The sequence below is a fragment of the Electrona antarctica genome, assembly GCF_951216825.1.
Source record: "Electrona antarctica genome assembly, chromosome: 11".
In the NCBI taxonomy this organism is placed as follows: Eukaryota; Metazoa; Chordata; class Actinopteri; order Myctophiformes; family Myctophidae; genus Electrona; species Electrona antarctica.
This window is the reverse complement of record NC_136792.1, coordinates 51,224,094-51,249,007: the sequence shown is the minus strand read 5'-3', so window position 1 is coordinate 51,249,007 and position 24,914 is coordinate 51,224,094. Positions and strand designations below refer to the sequence as shown.

The 24,914-nt window shown below is 45.1% G+C and overlaps 1 protein-coding gene and 1 long non-coding RNA gene across 5 annotated transcripts in view; one reads left to right on the top strand and one right to left on the bottom strand.

Annotated features, from left to right (window-relative positions):
• The window catches only part of LOC306932844 (myelin protein zero-like protein 2), a 59,171-nt gene that overhangs the window by 6,774 nt on the left and 27,483 nt on the right, over positions 1-24,914 (bottom strand). For all 4 annotated transcript variants that reach the window (XR_013791168.1, XM_079514794.1, XM_079514795.1 and 1 more), the window contains exons 2-4: positions 19,973-20,142; positions 9,965-10,175; positions 2,676-2,868 (exon numbers count right to left, since the gene is read on the bottom strand). Coding sequence is in view for 3 of the 4 variants with exons in the window: in XM_079514794.1 (XP_079370920.1) it covers positions 2,676-2,868; positions 9,965-10,175; positions 19,973-20,142 (574 nt within the window). In the remaining variant the exon portion in view is untranslated. The remainder of the gene's footprint in view (positions 1-2,675; positions 2,869-9,964; positions 10,176-19,972; positions 20,143-24,914) is intronic.
• LOC306932850 overlaps positions 5,679-24,914 on the top strand; it is a 520,149-nt gene continuing 500,913 nt past the window's right edge. The window contains exon 1 of the long non-coding RNA XR_013791172.1: positions 5,679-5,812. This is a non-coding gene — a long non-coding RNA (uncharacterized lncRNA). The remainder of the gene's footprint in view (positions 5,813-24,914) is intronic.

Here is a 24,914-nt window from a genome sequence, read left to right as displayed (position 1 = left end):
CCCTTGCGGGTCTGTAACTCTGAGAGTGTAACATGGAACCAAATGGACCCTTGCGGGTCTGTAACTCTGAGACATATGGAACCAAATGGACCCTTAGGTCTGTGACTCTGAGACATATGGAACCAAATGGACCCTTACGGGTCTGTAACTCTGAGACATATGGAACCAAATGGACCCTTACAGGTCTGTAACTCTGAGAGTGTAACATATGGAACCAAATGGACCCTTACAGGTCTGTAACTCTGAGAGTGTAACATATGGAACCAAATGGACCCTTACGGGTCTGTAACTCTGAGAGTGTAACATGGAACCAAATGGACCCTTGCGGGTCTGTAACTCTGAGACATATGGAACCAAATGGACCCTTAGAGGTCTGTGACTCTGAGACATATGGAACCAAATGGACCCTTACGGGTCTGTAACTCTGAGACATATGGAACCAAATGGACCCTTACAGGTCTGTAACTCTGAGAGTGTAACATATGGAACCAAATGGACCCTTACAGGTCTGTAACTCTGAGAGTGTAACATATGGAACCAAATGGACCCTTACGGGTCTGTAACTCTAAGAGTGTAACATATGGAACCAAATGGACCCTTGCAGGTCTGTAACTCTGAGAGTGTAACATATGGAGCCAAATGGACCCTTACAGGTCTGTAACTCTGACAGTGTAACACATGGAACCAAATGGACCCTTACGAGTCTGTAACTCTGAGAGTGTAACACATGGAACCAAATGGACCCTTACAGGTCTGTAACTCTGAGAGTGTAACATATGGAGCCAAATGGACCCTTACGGGTCTTTAACTCTGAGAGTGTAACACATGGAACCAAATGGACCCTTACGGGTCTGTAACTCTGAGAGTGTAACACATGGAACCAAATGGACCCTTACCGGTCTGTGACTCTGAGAGTGTAACACATGGAACCAAATGGACCCTTACAGGTCTGTAACTCTGAGAGTGTAACATATGGAACCAAATGGACCCTTACGGGTCTGTAACTCTTAGAGTGTAACACATGGAACCAAATGGACCCTTACGGGTCTGTAACTCTGAGAGTGTAACATGGAACCAAATGGACCCTTACAGGTCTAACTGACAGTGTAACACATGGAACCAAATGGACCCTTACAGGTCTGTAACTCTGAGAGTGCAACACATGGAACCAAATGGACCCTTACGGGTCTGTAACTCTGAGAGTGCAACACATGGAACCAAATGGACCCTTATGGGTCTGTAACTTTGAGAGTGTAACATATGGAACCAAATGGACCCTTACGGGCCTGTAACTCTGAGAGTGTAACATATGGAACCAAATGGACCCTTACGGGTCTGTAACTCTGAGAGTGTAACACATGGAACCAAATGGACCCTTACAGGTCTGTAACTCTGAGAGTGTAACACATGGAACCAAATGGACCCTTACGGGTCTGTAACTCTGAGAGTGTAACACATGGAACCAAATGGACCCTTACGGGTCTGTAACTCTGAGAGTGTAACACATGGAACCAAATGGACCCTTACAGGTCTGTAACTCTGAGTGTGTACAAATAGGAATGCGTACACTCTCAGAGTTTCCCTGAAATTAAAAACATTTGCTCTCTTTCTCTCTCTCTCTCTCCCCCTCTCTATCTCCCCTCCTATGGTTTGGTGAAATAACAACTGATCAAGCGCGTTGCTTATGGCTGTGATCAGAGTCTGAAATGAATTAGTGGGTAATTAAGTAAACAGCGTAAATTCAGCCCGCATGTTCTAATCTACAGTATGTCAATTAATAATTCTTCTACTTCATACAAGAAATGTGTTTTGAAATCGTGGACAGAAAACACAAGCCGTTTCCCTCCGGAAAATAAAAAGTGTTTTTAGTGGCATCATAAATTACATGTGTGTATGTATGTATATATATATACATATATATATATATATATATATATATAGGCCTATGTTCCATCAGTCTGGCTAAGTATCAGTGGAGTTCTAAACAAAATTAAGGCACGTATTTGTTATAAAGATTCTGTTCTGAAAAGAAATTAAAAAAATAATAGAAACAGCTGCCCAGTGATTGGTCCAGGTTTGTGGAGGAGGAGGAGGAGGAGGCGGGGAAGTGAAACATCCAATAGCAAAAGAGCACTTCATTCAGAGACCATGGTCCCATAGGTGGGAGGGGGGGGGGGGGCCCACCGGTCCCATAGGTGGGACAGAGAGTGAGCATGGGGCCTTTCACACATGTTTTATAGACGTGGAACTACTAGACCTACACCCGAAATCCGAGCGTTCCAAGCAGCAAGCTAAGAATACGCTTCAAGACAATTTCAATCTATAAGGATAAATTTGCTGTGCCGTTTCGTCGTCCGCTCCATGTGTGAAAGGCCGGCCAGACACCAGAACAACATCCCCCGAGCCCATTCCAACCCAAAGTCCACATGAGAGAAAAACAAAAACAAAAAAAAAGGTCCGATTTGCATTCCTCCTCCTCCTGATTGGTTCCCCTCTCCTCCTCCTCCTCCTCCTCCTCTCGGTCCAGTTGGTATCCCCTCACTCACCACCACCACCACCCCCACCGCCACCGAGCGCGGCGGTGCTTCCATCCCTCGCCACGGCCCCTCTCTCACCGCGCGTGCGGCGGCGGCGGCGGTGGCGGTTCGATCCCCCGCGGACGGCCCCTATCTTACCAGGCGGTGGGGTCTTTCCGCTCCCGGCGGGGGGCTTGCTGTTGTTGTTGTTCCTCGTCCGTGTTGACCTCGTGACCCCGCTGGCGGTTCTTCTTACACTTCCTGCACGACAGGATGACGACCAGGAGGATGACCACCAGGGCGATGGCCGCGCCGATGGCCAGGGCGAGGATCAGCAGCTCTGAGAAGGAGGCTGGAGACGCACGCACACACACGGACACACATGGACACACACGGACACACACGCACACACACGGACACACACGCACACGGACACACACGCACACACGGGGACACACATACACGGACACACACACATGGACACGGACACACACAGACACGGACACACACACACACACACACAGACACACACACACACATGCACACACGCGGACGGACACACACAGACACGGACGGACACACACAGACACGCACACACACACACACACACACACAAACACACACAGACACACACACGCACACACACGGACACACACACACGGTCAAACACACACACGCACACACACGGACACACACACACACACAGACACACGTTTGAATTACAACCATGATGTAGGCATTTAGCGGGCAAGGTGAGGTTTTTATTCGTGTAGAAAAGGTAATAGAGCATGCACATCCTCTCTAGCCCAGGTGCTGCAGGACAAATGGCAGTACAAGAGAAAGAAATAGAGTCCGCAACACTGGTAAGGAATAACTCAGCTCCACTAGACAGTTTTCTGAAAAAGCTATATTTCTATGTCAGTCGTTCTTCGATTTTTCAAAAATAGCAGACCTACAAGCTCGTAGCGCGCCACTCAGTGGCGCGCTATGAGCTTGTAGATCTGCTATTTTTCAATAGCTAAAGCATAACATAATGCTAACACCAAAAGGGGTTCCCGCCCAAAATGGGTTAAATCAATGTTTCAATCACTGGGATCTCTTCATTCCTGAAGGGGGAAAAAAAGCCCATTTGTGCTGACATCATCACAATATGTGATGACGGCTATGGCCGTTTCAGCCCCAAGGAGTGTTTTTTTGTGCATAACTAATGCTTGGAATGGATTCAGCAACATGAAAACCCCCTAGTTTGACACGTCACATGGTACTTAAAGCATGATGAAATTTAGATTTATTCCACCCCTTATACAGTAGGTTGTTAACACTAGCACGTCGGAGCGGTCTTTCTGACAGATTTTGAAATTTTGAAGTGGATTTTCTTTGCCCATGAAGTCCGGAGAAAGTTCCCCTTGCATGACTTTTTCTAAATGTTCGATTCAAATCATCGTTTTTTTTTTTCATCTGAAACGTTTTGGTATGGTCACATATTAATTAATAAGTTTCTAGCATCGTGACTACGAGCTGTGCGGCCTCTATCCTTTCTTAGTCATGGTCACATATTATGCCAATTATGAACATAATTATGCAAGTTAGCATCCGGCAGGTTCTACTACATGCTGGGGTCACATACTCAACATTTCTAACATAAAACGTCGGTGTATACTCGGCATGCCTGGGTTCACATTCTGGCCAGTGGACTTTATAAGCCTAAAGCCTAAAAATAGCCGATCTACAAGCTCACAATGCGTTTGCAATGCGTGACGCCGACATTCAACCAAGTAAATCACTAGCAACAAGCTTATCGAGTACCCGGTATCAATAAGCTTTGGGCTTATCAAGCTTGTTATCGAGCATATAGCGGCCCATGACGTCATGTTTTAAACAAACAAGACAAGAGGCGATCAAGAAATAAATGTTATCATCCATGCTGGAAAAAGCGTAAAAATTATGCTTTTTAACCAGTTAACAGTTTCTTTAATATTATTGTATTGGTAAAAACGTCAATTGCCTTTTGTCTGTTAGAAAAGTACTGTATTTGAAGGCCCTAGTAAAAGATACTGGCTCTGTTCAGAGTTGATTGTCTCCCATCTTTCCACAAAATAATAGAAAATGCTGGATAGTGGGCTCGATGAGAACGCGGCTCGATAAGCCTGATCGAACAGGTGCTCGTTATCAAGGTTAACGAGCTCCATCCCTAGTGATAACTCCACCCACAACCCAACCTAAACCTAACCTCCAGCTTTTACTAATTGCAAGCCTGGCAATGACAATATGTTGATGAACCTATTTTAACCCATTTTGACCCGAGATCAGATTCTAAAAATGTCTTCTACATCCTGACAGTTTTCTGAAAAGGCTATGTTTCTATGTCAGTCGTTTAAAAAAATAGCAGACCTACAAGCTCGTAGCGCGCCGCTCGTAGCGCGCCACTCGGTGGCGCGCTATGAGCTTGTAGATCTGCTATGTTTCAATAGCTAAAGCATAACATAATGCTTAAAACACCAAAAGGGGTTCCCGCCCAAAATGGGTTAAAACGGGGGTCGGCAAGTTTGATAGTTAATTAAAACAATATATATATATTACTGCAACTCTGCGACAGAGCCGCCTTACGAGAGATATTTCTGTAGGAGATGCATGAAATGGATGAAAAATAAAGCAGGCGTACAAGGTGGCATTATGAACTGTCCTCGCACACAGAAAGGCCACCTGTCTCTATTGTCGGGCTGCAATTAATTAATGATTTGAACCGCACGACACTGACCCTAGTGACATTATAGAGGCTATGCGCGTGACATCGTCACCATAACTTTGAAAGTTATGAGAGTGGCAACAACTACTTTCTGGCCTTGACAGCCCCATACATCCAAACAGAAAAGTCCTATCTGATTGACAGCCCCATACATCCAAACAGAAAAGTCCTATCTGATTGACAGCCCCATACATCCAAACAGAAAAGTCCTATCTGATTGACAGCCCCATACATCCAAACAGAAAAGTCCTATCTGATCGACAGCCCAAGGCTTCACTCACACCTGCACAACAGATTGTTGTATAGCTGATGCATGAGACTTGTTGACTGTTCCAAGCTCGCAATGCATTTCCAATGAGAGTCACATGGTTTGACACAACATTTTTGTTGTATGAGGGGGAGGGGGGCAGTCGAAAACACAGCCGAAAGCCTTACAACAAAAACGTCGTGTCAAACCATGTGACGTCCATTGGAAATGCATTGGGGCGGCCATGACACTTACCCTTTGTTTACATCTACCATGCAACATTGTTGTACGCTAGATGTATAGGTGTGAGTGAGGCCCAAGGGATAATCAATGAGCTAGGCGCTCCGCGTCAGTGGGCGGGGGCTGACCACCCTGTCGGTGATTTAGTTATCAACAATGACCACCTAGCCATTCATTGTCCTGCTTATAGTCCAGAGGCTTAGTGCACTTTTTTAGGAGAATAGTGCACTTGCGGATAAAAGCGCCAAATTTTGTATGAGGCTTCTTTATGTCATGCTAAAGGATTTTAGCCTAGGAGCCCTTGTCAAATATCTATTTTAAATATCAAATTGCAAGACTATCAATATCAATGAAATATGTGAAAATCCGCCTAGTATTTTTCAGACTATATACATCATAAAATGATCAGATTACTTCCAAATGTGATAAAGTTGACTTATTTTGACATTATTAAAGTCACAGAACATGAAATATCATCAATAACACCTTTATTGCAATGAAGAATATGCATCATAGTGCGAAACATGTTATAGAGCTGTGCACATCCTGCCTAGCTGTCACAATTGCATTTGCAAAGTGGGGAACAGTCAAAATTTGCATTGCTGCATTGGCAGGTATACATCACCTTTACAGGTGCATCTGATCAGCTCTCTGCAAGCTCTGGAAACCTTTGGAATGGTCAGTAAACTAGCACCCATGACCCTTCTTCCTTGGCCCATAGTTTTGTGGAGAAGGAATCATTTGATGGCTTTGTGTGCTGGTGGCCCAGATGCCTGCTTGGTAGACTGCCCGTTTCACATGTGAGTGCACCCTGGGTGGGAGGTAATTTCTCTATCGTTCGATTTTGTTCACAGAAGAGTTATTTTCTTTTTTCGTTGATGGAGCTCAAAGGACTGGATTTGTCATACAAAATTACTGTCAGTCTTTCAAGCTCCCGGAAGTGCTGGCAGTCAACATCTAGTTGCTGGAAGGGATGCTTTGCCAGATTGACGAATGTTTCTGTCGCAGGCAGCATCATAGGCTTGCCAGGTCCGCCAAGCTGACTTCTTACCCTTTCCATTAATAGCCGGGGAGCGGGAATAGAGATGAACCTGTGATGTCATGACATACTTTTTATTTGTATTTTTTCTATTAACTTGGTCATTATGGAACACAGAATGAGAGGTCTGCTCTGACCAAATGAATAGAAAAAAAACACAAATAAAAAGTATGTTATGACATCACAGGTCCTCTCAAATTTTGGGTGACTGGCTCCCCGGCTATTAAGGCATATGTTGTGTCACAACCGGAATATGCGTGAAACATAGGCAGGGCTCGAGATTTGGGTTCCCCTAGGCTATTGCAGTCTACCAAGCGGGCATCTGGGCCACCAGCACACGAAGCCACCGAGTGATTCCTTCTCCACAGAACTATGGGTGGGTTAAGGAAGAAGGGTCATGGGTGCCAGTTTGGCTGACCATTCCAGAGGTTTCCAGAGCTTGCAGAGAGCTGATCAGATGCACCTGTAAAGGTGACTGTAGTGTAGTACCTGAAAATGCAGTAATACAAATTTGGACTGTTCCCCACTTTGCAAATGCAATTGTGACCAATATATTTATCCGTCCGGCTTCTCCTACAAAACTTGGCAATTCTGCTCAGCAAGCCATCCTGGGAAGCAGTATAGGGGAAAGCCTCTCGGAGGACATGAACACCCTTTCTTCATACCTGAAGGACTGCCGCCTCAAGCTCAGTGTTGAGAAGACTGTAGCAACAATGTTCCACCTCTACAAAAGGGAAGCAACTCGCCAAATCAACCTCATGGTCGACGGTGCCCGGCTACAGTCCCAGTCCTCACCGACATACATGGAGTGAAGCTCGACAGAACACTGTCCTTTAAACAACACCTGGACAGTGTTAAGGGAAAGCCCGTGCCGCACTGATACAGCATCTAGCTGGCACCACGTGGGGAGTCACCACAAAGACACTGCGCATCTCCACCGAGGCCCTAGTTTTCCCTGCCGCTGAATACTGTGCCTCAGCCTGGAATCGCCCCAGCAGAGGTCAGGCGAGAAGCAGCCACACTGGCCCTCACTCGGAAGGCACAGTTGAGCAAATCTCACCTCCTCCACAAGGTCGTCACGGAGACACCACAGCGTACGCATCTCAAGTCCCGGCGGCCCTTTGCCACACAGGCCCAGGAACTGGGCCTGTGTGTATAGTCTGGGCCATAGTCTGGGCCATAGTCTGTAATGGGGATCCATTACAGACTATGGAACACGTGCTGACCAGCTGCCCTACATACCGGCCACCAAATAGTGATCAAGGCTTAATTGACCTAGACAATGACACACTGGACTGGCTTGCTGCAATGGAGCTGAAGGTCTAAGGACATATACGACAGAAGAAGCACAAACAAATTCTACATGCCACAGGAATCCATCTGCACTACATTGCCTCCGCTCACCTGTCATATGTATTGTACAAATATTGCTTTTGTGTGCCATACTGTTATTGTGCAACATTTTGCTGTGACGCAAATTATATCACAATTTCCACATTCACCGACCCCTCCCCTTTTCACTTCACACACACACACACACACACGCACACGCACACGCGCACACACAGCAGCACGGTATGGTACAGTACAGTATGGTACGGTAACGTAACGTACAGTCTGGTACAGTACGGTACAGTAACATACAGTATGGTACAGTAACATACAGTATGGTACATTGCAGTACAGTACAGTACAGTACAGTACAGTACAGTACAGTACAGTACAGTACAGTACAGTACAGTACAGTACGGTACAGTACGGTACAGTATGGTACAGTACAGTATGCTACAGTATGGTTCAGTACCGCACCCAAAATGTAGTCTGACTGAACAAGTGGGCACCCTGCACAAGTGGCCACCCGGACAACTGGCCACCTGGATGGTGTGGCGCGAGACCGTCCGATGGCCGGTCGAGTTATAGTTCATTTGTATGTATTCTTCATTGCAATAAAGGTGTTATTGATGATATTTCATGTTCTGTGACTTTAATAATGTCAAAATAAGTCAACTTTATCACATTTGGAAATAATCTGATCATTTTATGGTGTATATAGTCTGAAAAATACTAGGCGGATTTTCACATATTTCACATATTGCATTGATAATAATGTCTTGCAATTTGATATTTAAAATAGATATTTGACAAGGGCTCCTAGGCTAAAATGCAATAACTGACCCTAACGAACCATCATGCAAAAAAATTACGCTTTTATCCGCAATTGCACTATCCTTTCACTAAGCCGCCGGACTATTATTACACGGCTACGTATTAAATCAATTAATTAATTGACCCAAAATTAAGAACAAAACAGTATTTCCTTGCTTAACGGTATGTCCAAGTTGGCCCCGCAGAGCGCAATTAACACTGTCGCCTCGGAAAACTAAGGAAGTGAGTGTTGATCAATTGGAATCAATTTTCGGGGTACAGTGTTGTCTATTTCTCGCTTCAAATGTTTAACCCATTTTGGGCGGGAACCCCTTTTGGTGTTAGCATTATGTTATGCTTTAGCTATTGAAAAATAGCAGATCTACAAGCTCTTAGCACGCTACAGAGTGGCACGCTACGAGCTTGTAGGTCTGCTATTTTTGAAAAATCGAAGAACGACTGACATAGAAACATAGCTTTTTCAGAAAACTGTCAGGATGTAGAAGACATTTTTAGAATCTGATCTCAGGTCAAAATGGGCTAAAAAAAAAACATTCTTGAGAGCAACGTTTATCTGTAAATGACATTGTGGGCTTGTTTACAATGGCTGTCATGTTGGATACAGCATAAAATCCAAGCAGTGCAGCCAATCAGGTGCTCCGAGGCTTTGATTAGACAGATTGATATGAGCCAATCAGGTGCTCCGAGGCTTTGATTAGACAGATTGATATGAGCCAATCAGGTGCTCCGAGCCTCTGATCAGACAGATTGATATGAGCCAATCGGGTGCTCCGAGCCTTTGATTAGACAGATTGATATGAGCCAATCGGGTGCTCTGAGCCTTTGATTAGCCAGCGGTCTGTTATAGAGCTGAGCGGTCTGTGATCAAGAAATAACACACCGCTTGCATTCAGCGACTGACCAATCAGAATCAACCACTCGACCGAGCCGTGTAAAACAAACACTAGTAAGTCGTGCTGTATCAGGAGACGTCCAATAAACGTCTACATGGCTAAGCTGTGACCTCTGACCTGTGGTGACGACGCGCAGGCGGATCTCCCCGGCGTTCCCGTGCACGTCGGGCGGGTTCTTGATCTGACAGCTGAACGTTCCGTTGTACGTGAACTTCACCTCCCGCACGATGATGGAGGCGTCGCGGCCCATGATGTCGCCGGCCCACATAACGCGCTTCCTGAAGCGGCCCTCTGGCGGAGGGTAGGGCCGGTCCTGGTAGAAGAACACCTGGAATAAACAACGTTAATGTAGTTGTTATCTTTAATATAAATATAAATATACTGTAGTTATCCGTTATCGTAGGGCCGGTCCTGGTAGAAGAACACCTGGAATAAACAACATTAACCCATTTTGACCTGAGATCAGATTCTAAAAATGTCTTCTACATCCTGACAGTTTTCTGAAAAAGCTATGTTTCTATGTCAGTCGTTCTTCGAAAATAGCAGACCTACAAGCTCATAGCGCGTCACTCGGTGGCACGCTATGAGCTATGATATAATGATATAAGGAGGAGGAATTGTTTCAAAAATAGTGTACAGTATTTGTGGACACGCCCACCAGTTCATTAAGTATGGGGATGATATGTGACCGCTTCTGACCGAGGCTAAGTCATTTTTTCATGTCTTCACACTATGAGCGCGCCACTCGGTGGCACGCTATGAGCTTGTAGATCTGCTATTTTTAAATAGCTAAAGCATAACATAATGCTAACACCAAAAGGGGTTCCCGCCCAAAATGGGTTAATATAGTTATTATCTTTAATATAAATATAAATGTAGTTATCGTAGGGCCGGTCCTGGTAGAAAAACACCTGGAATAAACAACGTTAATATAGTTATTATCTTTAATTTAATCCGTTATCGTAGGGCCGGTCCTGGTAGAAAAACACCTGGAATAAACAACATTAATATAGTTTATCTTTAATATAAACGTAGTTAGTAGTGATCGGAAAACTATCGCAGGTAAATAAAATGTTGGGGCGTGTGGAGTTTGCTTTCGAGTTGCCCAAACTGCAAGTGCACATTTGAGTGAGGAGTCTGCCATGAACACTGCACGATATATATAGCTATAAACACAACACAAGATCACAACACTGGTGTCGGTATTCGGTATCGGGATCGGCTAACACATAAATTGTGGTATCGGGATCGGGAACGAAAAAAGTCGGGATATCCCTACTAGTAGTTATTATCTTTAACACTTCTTACGCCCCGCAATTTTTCAAAATAAAGGCTCCAGAGTGCCCAGCAGATGAGGGAGATTTTACTCTGAAAAGCCCCGCCTTTCATTCCACGCCAAAACCAGGAGTTTCCGGAATGTTTCATTATTACCTTGAGATAATAAGTCTCATCTCTCTTTAGAAGCTTTAATAATATTCCAAACGAGATGCTTGGTTAATGTAGAAGGGAGTTCCAGCCAGGGAGCAGGACATATTTATATATGCGAGCAAGAAGGCACTGGAGCAGCTCAGACGATTTAGGCCCTTATTTTATTTGTAACAGGGTGCAGGTAAAAAGCGACAACGTTTCGATGTGTCAATTACATCTTCGTCAGGTCATAGCCCGAGGGGGGCAACACAGTAAGGCTTAAGTACACACATGGTGCAGGGGGCAGGCCCTTGGTTAACCAATGTCACACAGCCAGCAATCATTAGTTCATACATCATTTTCACGTGGAACCTAACAGTGAGGAATTATCCAGATGAAAGTTAAAGTTAAAGAGATGCTTGGTTAAGTCAGACATGAGGACCGAACATCAGTGTTCTGATCAAAACCATGGACAGCGACGTAGATTCAGAGAGAATAGCAAGATTTGTCGGACTTAAACAAGGAAGTGAGCGGCTGTGCGGATGATGCACAACACATGTCTGGGAGCTCTGAGCACTCTATGGAGAGACCTGAGTTTACCTCTGAGTTTACTGCAGATACTAGATAGACAACACTTTCTGTTCCTCCCTTTCTCCCTTTCTCCCACACACACACACACACACACACACACACACACACACACACACACACACACACACACACACACACACACACACACACACACACACACACACACACACACACACACACACACACACACACACACACAGCTGTCATAAGATGTTCCCCAGATAATTCTATGAGTCACCAGCTTCTGGCTCCGCTGTGGGGGCGGTTATTCTGAGACGCACACACACACACACGCAAGCACGCACGCAACTACGCATGCACGCCTGCATGCACACACACACTCACACAAGCATGCACGAACGCAAGCACGCAAGCTCACACGAACGCAGGCAGGCACGCACGCACGCACACACGCACGCACGCAGGCAGACCCACAAACTTGCTGTATACAATTTGTTGTCAGTTGGGTTGGTGTTCCGGTTATAGTTGGAAAAAAAAAGAGCACACAAAAAAGATAACAACCTATAACGACGAGATGCCCAAAACATGGAAATGGGCTAAATGTGAGCTAGAGGTTGCAGGGGTTCATTCTGTTTCAGCTTCGCCCAGCTGATGCTCGGACGGGAACACTTTGACCTTTGACCCATCATCAACATGCCCATGCACGGACACGTGTCCAACTGACCGTGGGGAACATAGATAAAGAATAGGGCGTTGCAGTTTGTTGGAGCCATGTGTGTGCAAGAGGGTGGCGGAAGTGCGCAGGAAGTGTGGAAGAATGTTCTCATTTTCATCATAACGACCCAATTACTAAATGTCAAGTGTCCAGGTTTTCTTCAGAATGTGTATGACACTGATTTACGATGACGTTATGCCACATTAGGAGTCCAACTAGTACTAGTGGTTCTCAAATGTTTTATTTGCAAAGACCCTCTTAACTCTGAGAGTGTTCAAATGATCTGTTGGCACATCCATTACGCCAGTGGTTCCCAAAGTGGGGTCCAGGGACCCTCAGGGGTCCTTGAGGGAGTTCCAGGGGGTCCCCAGCTAAATGATAGTTTGGAACCAAATGGACCCTTATGGTTTTACAATTATGAATTGGGGTTCCCGAGATAGAAATGCCATTAAATGGGGGTCCGTAGCCTAATGCATGTCAAACTGAGAGTCCTTGAAATTAAGCGGGTTGAGAATCACTGCTAGAACCGTAAAAATCTTCTCTTATGGGGGTCCCCGACATATCTTTTCAAATGGGGGTTCCGTGGGCTAATTAGTGTCAATTTGGGGGTCCTTGACATGAAAAAGTTTGGGAACCACTTGCGTTACGCGATGCTCAGCCAATCATGGCCCACAACGACACACCTTCCAGCCAATCACAGTGCGCAATATCCGAGGACGCATTCCGCCCAGCGGTCTAAAGTTGTATTATATTATAATGTATTACACGGCTTGGTTGAATGCTTGATTCTGATTGGTCAATCGCTGAATTCAGCGGTATGTTATTTCTTGATAACAGCCCGATGCCTAATAAAACCCTCAGAGCACCTGCTGTGCTCCACTGATGTACTGCTGTTCCCAACATGACAGCCATGTAAACACACACACAGTGTCATTTACAGCTAAACATTGCTCTCAAAAATGCTTTTGAAAACATTTGAGCGAGAAATAGACAAAGCAGTAATACCCGAAAATGGATTCTAATTTGATCAACTCACTTCCTTGTTTTCCGTCCCATGATTTGTTATTGAGCTGACAAAAAAAGCCACTTCCGCGATCCGGGTCACAGCCAAAGAGGCAAAGCGAGCTAAGATCGTCTATACCCCCTCGTTCACTTTGCATTGGAGTCGGTTTTCCCAGCAGCCCTTGCACAACCCGGTGGTTGGTTGAGTGGACGCGTTATGATGACCTAACCAACCGGCGGTTGGTTAGGTCATCATAACGCGTCCGCCTCGTCACTCACAATGCCCGCGACAAAACCGGATCTTCAGAATGACCATCTAAACAACGGCGACCTAGACAAATTTAGGTTTAGCGTATTACGCGTGGAAAGACAATGTAATAAATGTCGTGTATGGCGGGTTATGCGCTCAAAAGTATCAGCCTGTCTGTGGTTTATCTATAAACAATAACCACTCCAGCCATACATTATGCCTTATACATCAGGGGTGCCCGCACTAAAAGCAGGGCTGCCAAGTCTCACGCTTTGAGAGTGAGAGTCACGCAATTTGACCTTTTACCACGCACCACGCCACACCTCTCATTTCTCACGCACGCACAATACGCACGCCGAGGGGGGCATAAAATGTGCCAAAAAAGCCAAGCCGGCTATCATAATAACAATTTTCTCCGCGCGCCCATGTGTGCGTCCTCACAAACGGCAAAATAGCCGATCTGCAGGAGATCATGCAGCGCTGTTATATGCAGTAGAAGGGTAACCAGGCAGTGGACCACCAAATCGTCAGCAGGGTCCCTGACTGTGACGCATGGAAATGAGCCATGCAGAGTTTAACATCGCATCGAAATATTTTTCATGGAAGACAATATAGCCTCCACAAGTTACAACGTAAGTGAGTAAGTCACAAGTGACTATCTCTCTTCTATACTGGTGTGTGGCGTGACTGGCGTATCTTGCGTGATATGAGGAACGGTGCCAGTAGCCTACGCACATTATAGGGACAAAGTCGTGTGTGTGTGTGTGTGAAGGGGGAGGGGCCGCATCGCAACTTGTCGTTATAGTTCTGTTCAGAGAGGGGGTGGGGGGGGGAGAGAGAGAGAGAGAGAGAGACCACAGATGTGTGGGCATGGGGAAATTAAAAATAAGGCATTTTCCCAAATTCCAGTTTTCTGACTTTTTATTTCACAACATATTCCCCAATTTCCACTGAGATTATGGGGTGAATGAATGTGGCCAGACCCATCTTCTCTTTCTGTCATAGTGACATTGTCCTGCATCAGATCATGTCCAAATCAGGTTCTCCAATCTCCAGTAGCCTCTTCAGTTTTTTGAAGATTTTTTGAGTGGTGCAACCACTCCCTTACGGAGCTATGTGTGTGGCTGGCTGGGTCTGAGCACTATGTGTGTGGATTGCTGGCTGGCTGGGTCTGAGCACTATGTGTGTGGCTTGCTGGCTGGCTGGCTGGGTCTGAGCACTATGTGTGTGTGGATTGCTGGCTGGCTGGCTGGGTCTGAGCACTAGTCCATGAGCCAGACCCCCCTAATTTGCGCGTTAATTACGAAATGGGTGGGCAAATTCTTGTTTGAATTTTTGACTAGCTGTACTTGTCTACTTCACATTTTTGTATGATAACAATCGCAGACTAGCAGCTTAGTGGTAGTTATCATGCATTGAGTACATGCACCCCTATATTGCCACATGCAAATTGTGACAACAAATATATGATCAACTTTTGAACCTTACTTTGTGCAGAGACCAATGAAACCACTTTTCTGCATAATTCAAATATGGGGAATTGATTGGAATGGTTATTTTACTTCCACAAAACTTCCATATATGCTTAAATGGGCTTTTAATGCAGTATTTTGCACACACATCTAAGAAATTTAAAATAAGGCTTGCAAATATCCCCATTTTGGAAGTGTGTGCTAAGAACCAACATGTTCCTAATGGCTATAGAGAACTGCTCACCATTCTAAGCTTTAATATGAGTGGTAACATGTGTTTGTACGTTTTGTAACTCTAGAGATACAATCAGAAACACTATTATAGTGTGATAACACGAGCCAGGGCCATAGCTATAGAATCAAATCGGTGGGCAAAGCTGGTGTGATTTTTTTGACTTGTTGTGCATCTCTACTTCACAGTTTGGCATGATAACCATTGCAGACACATAGCTTAGTGGTCGTTATCATGCATTGAATATGTGGCCCCCTATATTACCACACACATTCTTACAAAAATATATGATAAACGTTTGAGCCATTATTGTGTAGAGACCTATAATCACACCTTTCTGCATAATTCAAGTATGGGTAATTGACTGGAATAGTCATTTTACTTATTCAATACTTTCATATATGCTTAATACTCGACACCAGGCTGGCTGAAGAAGTTCCTCATGCAGAAGACCCCAACACGTTGTAGTGTCTGGCCCTTAGACTTATTGACAGTCATGCCGAAGCAGGGTCTCACTGGAAACTGGTGGGGCAGAGTGAATGGATAGATGATGTTGGTTGGACACAGGGTGATGCGTGGCCGTGGACTGAGAGTGCATCCCGCATTGACACCAACCACAGATCTTGCAGCTTTAGGCGTGCATCTCGTGCTTTGTCTGACTCAGCTCTCTATGCACGTTGTTGTGCGTCACGCATCCGGTTGCAGTATAGGCTCGGGTACCTTTGGGCATATTGGCATGTAAAAAAGGTGATCTGTAACTGCCATCTATTAGCCAATTCATCGTTCTGTTGAGCTGGTCAAGTCATGGTGATGTCAGCGGTATCACCTTTTATGCCCATCTTTGTCAGGCATGCCCAAATATGGGGTCTATGCAGATGTCAGAAGTCGGTGGGACGAACCCGTATTTAGGCATGCCCAAATATGGAGTTGCAGAGGCAGAGGCCTTGTGATGTCAGCTGTGGCCCGGGCAGAGGCCTTTTGTGGCGGTTCTGGACAATCATGGGTCCGACCAACTCAACACCGGGCACTGCACTCCCTGTGGGGGTGTAGAACGCGTGTGTCGAATTTGAAGTAGGTGGGGCGAACGGTTTTGGTGTTACATGTATTACAGACGTACAGCTGTACAGACACAGAGACTTTGCATTTATAGTTAGATGATACATTGGCTACTATATGGACATTGAATATTCCCTCATTTAAAACCTTTGATTTTGACATGTTAACAAAATGAAATAAGAATGTTGACTCTGTCAATACAATATTCAATTGACAGTCATGCAAAATCAGGCATATTTTCCTATATAATGCCTAATTTGCATATTTAAATATACAATTTCAGAAAACTTGTAATACAATAAATCATTGTTTTCATGTAATTAATCAACTATAGGCCGTGTTGGGACCCCAGAAAAAGTGCCTAGAAAATGAATTTCGTTCCTGCGTCATGGGCACTACTCATTCAATGCATTTTTTCAAATCAACCTGGGGACCACTATTGTGTTGGGTGGGGATATGGGCTAAGATTAGTGCTTTTGTAACTTAACACTTGCTATGCATCCCATGTGTATACAACATCCCACTGTTTCTCAACCGTTGACTACTACTGGTAAAATGTCCTAATAATAATGACTCAACCAGACAATCCGGTGCACTTCCCCTTTCTTGAGATTCTAACTCCCTTTTTCTGTTGAATTTCTTGAACTCCAACTTGTCAGTAAATGACTACATGGATGGACTCATCATAGGTCACCAGGTCATTCAGTGCACTTCCCCTTTCTTGAGATTCTAACTCCCTTTTTCTGTTGAATTTCTTGAACTCCAACTTGTCAGTAAATGACATGGATGGACTCATCATAGGTCACCAGGTCATTCAGTTCACGGTTTCTCAACTAGTGGAAAGAACATTTAAAAAATCAACAAATCCTACATTACTAAATGCATGGTCAGGGACCACATGCAATACCTCCACGGACCACCAGTGGTCCACGGACCACCTGTTGAAAACCCATGGTCTACTAGATGGACGTGTGTATGCACGTACAGAGATTTTGTGCATTAATTATTTAATACTCCTATCTGTATCAATATGAATGTGTATATTAGAGTGTTCTAGATAGATGTAATCATACATCAGAGCATTTCAATGTGGCCTACTAGGGAAGTTTCATGGTGATCACTAGTTCTTAAGTTTTTTCATCCTATTCACATGTATATAGGTGAAAATAACAAAATGTGTGATAAATATGAAAAAGCTGCTCCTGTGGAAGTGTTATCATATATTAATTTACTTATATTGACCTTCTCAACAATTTAATATAGGTATGGTTTTGCCCACTCATTTCGTAATGAAAACTTGTCTGGCTGGCTGGCTGGGTCTGAGCACTATGTGTGTGGCTTGCTGGCTGGCTGGCTGGCTGGGTCTGAGCACTATGTGTGTGGCTTGCTGGCTGGCTGGCTGGCTGGGTCTGAGCACTATGTGTGTGGCTTGCTGGCTGGCTGGCTGGCTGGGTCTGAGCACTATGTGTGTGGCTTGCTGGCTGGCTGGCTGGGTCTGAGCACTATGTGTGTGGCTTGCTGGCTGGCTGGCTGGCTGGGTCTGAGCACGAAAACAGCGTGGTGGTTTTTCACCACCTGTGCGCAACCAAACGCAAACACAAACACAAACACACATGCACATATTAACTGTATATATGATGATTTCGGGTGTGCCAGTACAGTACAGTACAGTACAGTACAGTACAGTACAGTACAGTAGTGGGTCATTTCTCTACCGTTTCGGACGCGGGGTGGCTCGCAGGAACCGGCCCGGCACCCTGGGCTCTATCCTGTGGGTCTGACCCCCCCCCCCCCCCCCCCCCCCGGGGACCCCCACACGGAGTTGCACCACTCTAGGGTGGGATGTCTGTATTCCTCTAAAATTGACCTTTTTTAACATTGATTTAGAGTCTAAATCAATGTTAAAAAAGGCCAAATCGACATTAAAAAAGGCCAATTTTTTCTCACTCTTGGCATTTTCTGAAACTTGGCAGCCCTGCTAAAAGACTTGAGAGCTACTGTATAAATGACCAGTAAAACAATATCTATACCCACCAAAACATTATCCCATTGCTGAAAATAGCTTAACCCATTTTGGGTGGGAACGTCTTTTGGTGTTAGCATGTTATGCTTTAGCTATTGAAAAATAGCAGATCTACAAGCTCATAGCGCGCCACCGAGTGCCGCGCTACGAGCTTGTAGGTCTGCTATTTTTGAAAAATCGACTGACATAGAAACATAGCTTTTTCAGAAAACTGTCAGGATGTAGAAGACATTTTTAGAATCTGATCTCAGGTCAAAATGGGTTCAAAATATACCTGAAGGGGCTTTGGAATAGCGGTGCTGGTGTTACATATATAAGACAAACACACTCGGAATGAGATGGATAGAGGGAGGGAAACTGTAATTGGTACTGATTTGTTTTGTTTTGTTATGTTACTTATGTAATGAAAACAAAGTATTGAATTGTGGGTTTGAGCTGACAGGCCCTATTTGATGTCTGTCAATCAATGAAGTCACCATAATTCAAGTGGCAGATGCCTCTAGTTTGTTCCTTTTTTAATAATATATTTTTAGGGCCATGTCATGTGGCCTACAGCCGTTGTGATCTACTGGTAGATCACAATCTACCTTCTGGGCACCCTTGCCTTACATAATATCTAAATGTTTTATAGTATTTATAGTATTTATACTCAGACTGTTCTATACCGGTATCGGAAAAAGTATCGGATCGGCCCTTATTTGTCATATCGGGTCATATCGGTATCGGCGAATATGCCAGTCTAATAACCACCGATCCGACACAGGGGTAAGGGGTTGACACTATGGCAGGTAAATAAAATGTTGGGATCATGTGGAGTTTGCTTTGGAGTTGCCCAAACTGCAAGTGCACATTTGAGTGAGGAGTCTGCTAAAACACAACACGAGATATATAGCTAGATAGCTATAAACACAACATGAGATCACGACACTGGTATCGGTATTCGGTATCGGCTAACACAGAAATTGAGGTATCGGATCGGAAAGCGAAAAAAGTGTCTCGGGACATCCCTAGTATTTATAGTATTTATACTCAGACTCTTCTCGCCCGCTCCCCAGCGTTCTAAAGTTGTATTATATCATAATATAATATAAAAATGTTGTATAGTATTTATAATACTAGCCCTTACCAGTTGTGAAATACTTGCCGCCTTGTGGCCGCGGGGGGTACTGCACCCTGTGGCCGCGGGGGGTACTGCACCCTGGGTGCGTTTTCGCATTTTTAATTCACTAATAAATTCATTATTAATTTATAATTTGTTAAATTGGAAAAAGGGCTTCGCTAAGACCTCCATATTATTATGGTCAATGCCTGTGTGAAAAGTGGGAGTGATTGGTGCAGGCAATGAGGAGCTACGGCAGTGACAGTGACACACAGACATTCAGACATTGTCAGAATTATAGTATGATTTATACTCACAGACTCTTCTCGTCCGCTCCCCAGCGGTCTAAAGTTCCAGGAAACGGTCAGTGCCGACGGGTTGACGGGGGAGGAGCTCTGGAAGGTGCACTTCAGACGCACGTCTGTCCCGTTCACCGCCTCCAGATCGCCCGACGTGTAGACGCGCATGCCCCCTACTGGCAGAACCGCTGAAATACACATGAATCAACACGTTTATTATCGTCCACCCAACTGGAAGCACCGCTGAAATACACATGAATCAACACGTTTATTACCGCCCCCTGCTGGCAGCACTGCTGAAATACACATGAATCAACACCTGTATTACCGCCCCCTGCTGGCAGCACCGCTGAAATACACATGAATCAACACGTTTATTACCGCCCCCTGCTGGCAGCACCGCTGAAATACACATGAATGCTGCAACAAAGCCAACATGTTTACTAGAAAATGTAAAGAATGCAACACGGCAGCACACATAGGGTACAATACATATAACCAGTGTTGTTCACCAACACGTTCATATTTTTATTTGTGAACGTGAACTGAACGTACTGCATTTCTGCTTTTTTATATTACAGTATATTTATTGTTTTTAACAAAATTAAGGACAATAAACACAGACATTACACAACAAGAACATAATAACAAACAAGAAAAGAAAAGAAAGAAAAGAAAAACAGCTCAGGCACAACACTATTGTAAATAAAAAGATGGAATATACAAAGACATGGCAAGACAATGAACCATAATGGCAATAAGTGGCTATTGATAGACTCCCATTCAGGAAATGCATACATACTGTATATATATTAAAAAGACATTCTGCTTTTTATTTCCAGGGAGAAAAAAAACCCCCACTGTGAACGAGTCCACTTCAGTTCGGCATAGAGTAGCGCAAACGTCGATCACTCTCTGCTGATTTCTGATCGTCTGCACCTTTGTTAAATTGACGCACACACACACACTCCTCTCTCTCTCTCTCTGTGTCGCTCTAATTAATTAGTCTCATGTCGCGCAGCTGTGTCTAGATTCTCCCGGCGGATCCTGCCGGGAGCTGCCTATGCCATAGAAAGCATAGGTGGACGCCAGGCTACACAAACACAGACAGCCAGGCACAGAACATGTCCCGATCCAAAACATTGACAGCGGTGGCCGAACGGATAGCGGCGCGGTCTAGATACCGGAAGGTTCCCAGTTCGAACCAGCCGTCCGACACGTTAAAATTACCACCGCTGAAATGCCCTTGAACAAGGCATCAACCACTACGATGAAATGTGTTCTATGAGCAGGGCCTGGCTGGAAACAAGTTCTTGAGCTTAGCCCAGATACCCTGGGTAAATATAGATTTCATTTCATTTCATTTCAGGTAAACATGTTGCCACCGAAATATAGCTTCCAATAGCTTGTCATTTTGCATCGAGGAGCGCTGTGTGTACAATGCATGATCGCCTCGGCCGACAAAACACTCTCACACGACCCACAGTGAAGCCTGATTTAATCTTCGCCGCACAACGTGTTGCGTGCTGAAAATAGCCGATCTGCAAGCTCACAACGCGTCGCGTCCACATCATGTTGTGAGCTTGTAGATCAGCTATTTTCAGCACGCAGAAATATGCAGGATGTGAGACGTTCCAAAACTTTAAGTTAATTTTCACATGGCCCATATAAAGACAGAAGCAAAGTGGAAAAGGATTTCTGATTCGGTGGAATTTCACAGTGCAAAAGGAAGGAAAAGAAGAGTTAATCTAAGCATTGTGGGCACCTCAGTGTGAAATTGGCTATTTTTCTCAAAATGTAATTAATTTGGATTATGGCAATGAACATATTTCAAAAGTCGTCACTTTATTAATCCCAAAGGTTTGGACTTTATTCCCAATAGGAATAAAGTCTATGGTTCTATGTGGGCGTGGCAATAACTTAGCTTGCAGCAACGTATTGGGGAAAAATGAACTGCGAACTGAACTAGTTCAGGTAGAAAGTGAACTTTCCACACACACACACACACACACACACACACACACACACACACACACACACACACACACACACACACACACACACACACACACACACACACACACACACACACACACACACACACACACACACACACACACACACACACACACACACACACACACACACACACACACACGGTTTTATAAGGTGAAGAGAGAATTTTGAACTGCGAACTGAACTAGTTCAGGTAGAAAGTGAACTTTCCCAACACTGAATATAACACACACGCGCGCACACACAGATAGACACTAGACAGATAAAAGAAAGAACACTGAGGCGCGCACACACACACAATCCATAATGTCTGCCCATTTCAAATGGAACGGCCACCAGGGGGCCCCGAAGATCTCTCTCTCTCTCGCTCTGATTAAATATGATGGTCTATTTTATGTCCTGTCATAACCCTGTCACGTTTCCTTGTTAAGATCAGCTAGTCAGCTGTGTGTGTGTGTGTGTGTGTGTGTGTGTGTGTGTGTGTGTGTGTGTGTGTGTGTGTGTGTGTGTGTGTGTATTTCATCAGACGGGCAGCGAGTGACGCAGGCGTTGTTGCCTGGCGTCAGCGGCAGGTCTGCTCATGAGAGCCGCGAGCACAGACAGCACACACGCGACAATAGAGGGTATGCACGTGACATCATCATCAAACCCGGAAATTATGCAGGAATGCCTACTGGGTGACTAACTACTTTCTGGCCTTGACAACCCATACATCCAAACAGAAAAGTCCTATCTGATTGCATTAAACAACATTAAACTCACATTTGCATGTTGATTTGCCACTCCATGTGCCATTCACTTTAAGCATGCGCATACCCTCTATTTCACGGGACTGTGAAAATATGCTTGTCAAATGCACGCCTGAAAATGAATTACTGGGCGCGTCAGTCGCTCCCCGTCTGAAAAAGGCCTTTACACAGTGCTTTTCAACCTTTTCCATATTAAGACTTTGACTATTATTCACGAGTTGCTCGAGTTGATTAATTGTAGAACACTTTACCTGCGATTCGCGAGTTGCCCGAGTTATGTTTTCATTGTTTAATCCACGTTTAAAAAAAAATCAGTTTTAGGTCATACGGGCAATCCACCGGACAGAATGGGATATGAGACGCATTTTGATGACGTCATCGCAAAAAGGTCTGTCGCGCCGGCGTGCAAAGGGTTCTGGGAAATTGAGTCCCTATTGTTGTGGTCGGCACTTTGGAATATTTCTTCAACACTACAACAACAAGCGATTACACCATTTTAAAGTAGAGTTTTTCCGATACCGGCATAGGTTACTCAGGCCTCAAGTACGGTATGGTATCGGGACAACTCTATTTTAAAGTGGATTTTCATGACAAGCAACTCAGCGGTTGTTTGTCAGTGGCTGTTCTCAAAGGTAACTTTAAACATAGGCAGTCTAGCCTGAAAGACGGCCGTAAATTGTCAGCAGTTGACCTGTTAACCCAGTTTCTATGTCAGTCGTTCTTCCATCTTTCAAAAATAGCAGACCTACAAGCTTGACTAAAGGTATTTTGAAGTAAAACTGCTCGTATCTCTCTCACACACACACACACACACACACACACACACACACACACACACACACACACACACACACACACACACACACACACACACACACACACACACACACACACACACACACACACACACACACACACACACACACACACACACACACACACACACACAGCGTTTTCTCATGCCAATAAAGCTCCTTTGAATTGAATCACTTGCGACGCAATAGAACGACATGCGCCAACGTGCAACGGGACGTATCAGACCGATGCGACGAATACTGAAACGTTTCTTCGCGTCTCGAGTCATCCGTGTGGTTTGAGCAGTTTATACGCCTGCTGACTAGACTTTGATACTAGATACTAGTCAGACCTGTGCCCGTCGGCCACTGGCCTACTTGGGAACGATGCAAGTTGGGAACCATCCGTCCATCTTCAACCGCTTATCCGTTGTCGGGTCGCGGGGAAGTTGGGAACCTAGTGTGCAATACCCGTTGTCCATATATGGAGATCTCTGGATCCCTGTGTCTGAAGAGCACCTGTGACTGAAAAGTGGATTGGTTAAGTAATCAAATGGCAGGTGTGGGGTTACCATGGCAATCAATTGACTGAGGCAGAGGCTGATAATTCTACAGGTGAGGGGACTTAGGCTCATTAGGTCCACTGGCAGAGCCTGACCAGAGCCTTTTGTGGCGGTTCTGGACAACCGTGTATATCCGATCGACTCAAAGCCGGTGGGGCGAACGGTTCTCGAGTTACGTGGATTACAGCCGTACGTACACACAGAGACGTGGTGTATTTATCGTAAGATGAACATTTATCCAACGACCTCACCTCACCTGTCTCCCTGACCCCGGAGGGTTAATTCATTCTGACCAATGAGATCGCTGACATTTAATGTCATCAAAGCCTAATAGCTCTGCGCTGAATGAGCCAGAGAGCATGCCAGCATTCAACGCCACGCACGCACAAAGTTCTGGCCTGCAGGCTAGAAAGGCTTTTGGGTGGGCGTGGCGTGGTGAGGTAATTTAAACTGTGCACCTACAGGAGTTAGCATGGAGGCTAACTACTGTTATAGCTGAGAAAACAGGAGCAACAGGAGCCAGGCCGGGCTGGGCCGGGGAAACTTGGACCGCGTACTCTAGACGGAGACGGAGAGGGGTTTGGGGTTCTTATCAGGAGTGCAGAGGGTTTCCTGTGGGCCGGGGAGGGGGACGACGATGACCCTCCCCCTCCCCCTAAAAGCTAGCAGAAAGAGAGACAGGCTACTCTCTCATGGTAGTGTGGTGTTCTGACAGAGAGACAGACAGGCTACTCTCTCATGGTGTTCTGACAGAGAGACAGACAGGCTACTCTCAGTGAGGTGTTCTGACAGAGAGACAGACAGGCTACTCTCATGGTGTTCTGACAGAGAGACAGAC